The sequence below is a fragment of the Rhinopithecus bieti genome, unplaced genomic scaffold, assembly GCF_001698545.2.
Source record: "Rhinopithecus bieti isolate Rb0 unplaced genomic scaffold, ASM169854v2 scaffold_30089, whole genome shotgun sequence".
Taxonomy (NCBI): Eukaryota; Metazoa; Chordata; class Mammalia; order Primates; family Cercopithecidae; genus Rhinopithecus; species Rhinopithecus bieti.
Genome location: NW_016812893.1, coordinates 1 through 2775, shown reverse-complemented (window position 1 = coordinate 2775; position 2775 = coordinate 1). Strand labels below are relative to the sequence as shown.

Genomic DNA, 2775 nt, shown 5'->3' with positions numbered 1-2775 from the left:
AGTTTCTGATATTATTTCATTATAACATTTACTGAACAACCACATTTGGTTATATGAACTCTTTTCATATTTTACAGAATTTTAATTTTATTATCTTAGGAATTTTGGCATCACTCAGTCTTGCTGAGAGTTTATTTTTATTAATAGGTTCTGTGTACTATGCAACCTGTAGTTGTTACTCCCATTTTGCAAATATGGCATTAAAATATAATGATGAGTGGGGAGACTTTCCTCCCATTTTATTTCATCAAAGAAATCTTGTCATTTCTCATCAGACTTTAAGATTTATTGAAGAGTTATTCACTTCTTTAGTTTGGTAAATTGTGACCTTTAAATTTTGAAGGAGGTTGAACTAAAATGTAAATATGATAAACTGATGACTGTAATTTATTAGTTGTGAATAGAAATTTAATTTAGACTTGTAAAATATTGTTTTTTAAATTGCTAATCGGGTGATAGTGAAGAAAATGCCTTCAAAAGTATTCCACTATACAATCTGCAAAGAAAAGAATTGTGTCCTCTTTTTAGTGTATCTTAAAACTGTTTTGAGTTCTTAGCATTTTGGGATTCTCTAGAGCCATCTTGTGCCTTTGGAGAATCTCAAAATGAAACAATTTCTTTTTTAAAAGTCAAATGTTAGCCATCCTAGAAGTTGGACATGAAATATTTGTGACCAGGCACAGAGGCTCAAGCCGGTAATCCCAGCACTTTGGGGGTGCCGAGGTGGGCGGATCACGAGGTCAGGAGATCGAGACCATCCTGGCCAACACGGTGAAACCCCGTCTCTACTAAAAATAGAAAAAACTAGCCGGGCATGGTGGCGGCGCCTGTAGTCCCAGCTACTCGGGAGGCTGAGGCAGGAGAATGACGTGAACCCGGGGGGCGGAGCTTGCAGTGAGCCGAGATCGCGCCACTGGACTCCAGCCTGGGGCACAGAGCAAGACTCCGTCTCAAAAAAACAAACAAACAAACAACAACCACAACAAAAAAACATTAGCTTAGCGTGGTGGCGGGCGCCTGTGGTCCCAGCTACTCGGGAGGCTGAGGCAGGAGAATGGCGAGAACCTGGGAGGCGGAGCTTGCAGTGAGCCAAGATCAGGCCACTGCACTCCAGCCTAGGCGACAGAGCGAAACTCCATCTAAAAACGAAACAAAAACTTGTAAGTATATGTTAATATTCTGATACTTAATGCCTGCGAAAAATGTGTATAGAAATTCTATACACATTTACTCTTTAAATAGAAGTGAAGAAAAAGCGATAATGATTACTATAAATTCAATATGCAGTTATGTATGTATGTATGTATGTGGTTAACACAATTAGGTTCTCATTAAGCTTTGTTTTTTAAAGGTAACATGCACATATATTGATAATGATAAACAATTCATGTAGCTTTTTCTGCCCTCTCAACTGGCGTAAAAGGTCAGTGAAAAAATTGGTGATTAAGTCAAATTTGCATTTTTCAGGAGAGTAGTAGAGCCTTCAGGGCGGCCGATTGGCAGGGCAAGTAGTCAATGTTACTGAATTACCGTGTTTTGCTTGAGAATGAATACATTGTCAGGGCACTAGGGGGTTAGCTGGTTGGGCGGAGTTGAGAGGGGTGTTGGGGGCGGAGAAAGAAAGTTTCATTACAAAAGTTAAGGTAACAGAGAATCTGGTAGAAGTAAGTTTTGGATAGTTAATTAAGTTTCCAAATCTGGCACCTTTCAGTTTTGTCGCACCCTCCTTGTTTTTGACAATGCAATCATATGCTTCTGCTATGTTAAGCGTATTTAACACTGATGATTACAGTCCAGCTGCGCAACAGAACGTTCCTGCTCTCCGGAGAAGCTCTTCCTTCATTTGCACTGAAAGCTGTAGCTCTAAGTATCGGTGTGAAGCAGGAGAAAACAGTAAAGGCAGCGTCCAGGATAGAGTGAAGCGACCCATGAACGCATTCATTGTGTGGTCTCGCGATCAGAGGCGCAAGATGGCTCTAGAGAATCCCAAAATGCTAAACTCAGAGATCAGCAAGCAGCTGGGATACCAGTGGAAAATGCTTACCGAAGCCGATAAACGGCCATTCTTCCAGGAGGCACAGAAACTACAGGCCATGCATAGAGAGAGATACCCGAATTATAAGTATCGACCTCGTCGGAAGGCGAAGATGCTGCAAAACAGTTGCAGTTTGCTTCCCGCAGATCCTTCTTCGGTACTCTGCAGAGAAATGGAACTGGACAACAGATTGTACAGGGATGATTGTATCAAAGCCACACACTCAAGAATGCAGCTAGGCCACTTACCGCCCATCAACACAGCCAGCTCACCGCAGCAACGGGACCGCTACAGCCACTCGACAAAGCTGTAGGACAATCGGGTAACACTGGCTACAAAGACCTATGTAGATGCTCGTTTTTACGGTAACTTACAGCCCTCACTTTCTTATGTTTAGTTTCAATATTGTTTTCTTTTCTCTGACTAATAAAGGTCTTATTCATTTTGGTTTTACTGGTATTTCATTTTAAACTTAATTTCAAGACAAGTTGTGTCAACACGATTAACTTGCAAAGAAATAAAACATCCAGAAGTGATCCCGCCTATGTTTGTGGCTGTTTAGCAGAGTACTAACTTGATACAAAGAGACACCGCGGTTTATTTTAAATACTCTAATGAGAAACACATTTGAAAATTGTACAAAAAGAAATCACACTTCTATATGCAGCATGTTAAGCAGTCCTTTCTAGACTATGTATACATTGGTCTTTCAGTTACTTTGCACGTCTCTGTAAATTGCA

At 40.6% G+C, this 2775-nt stretch overlaps 1 protein-coding gene across 1 annotated transcript; it reads left to right on the top strand.

Moving 5' to 3' along the window:
- Positions 1–1185: 1185 nt before the first annotated feature.
- Positions 1186–2726, top strand: SRY (sex determining region Y). Its single transcript, XM_017847138.1, has one exon. The coding sequence runs from the start codon at positions 1740–1742 to the stop codon at positions 2346–2348; it is 609 nt and encodes a 202-aa protein (XP_017702627.1). The 5' UTR covers positions 1186–1739; the 3' UTR covers positions 2349–2726.
- Positions 2727–2775: the final 49 nt, after the last annotated feature.

Bases quoted from the DNA above. Each gene is read 5' to 3' on its own strand.
- SRY (XM_017847138.1), top strand. From the start codon at position 1,740: ATGCAATCATATGCTTCTGCTATGTTAAGCGTATTTAACACTGATGAT.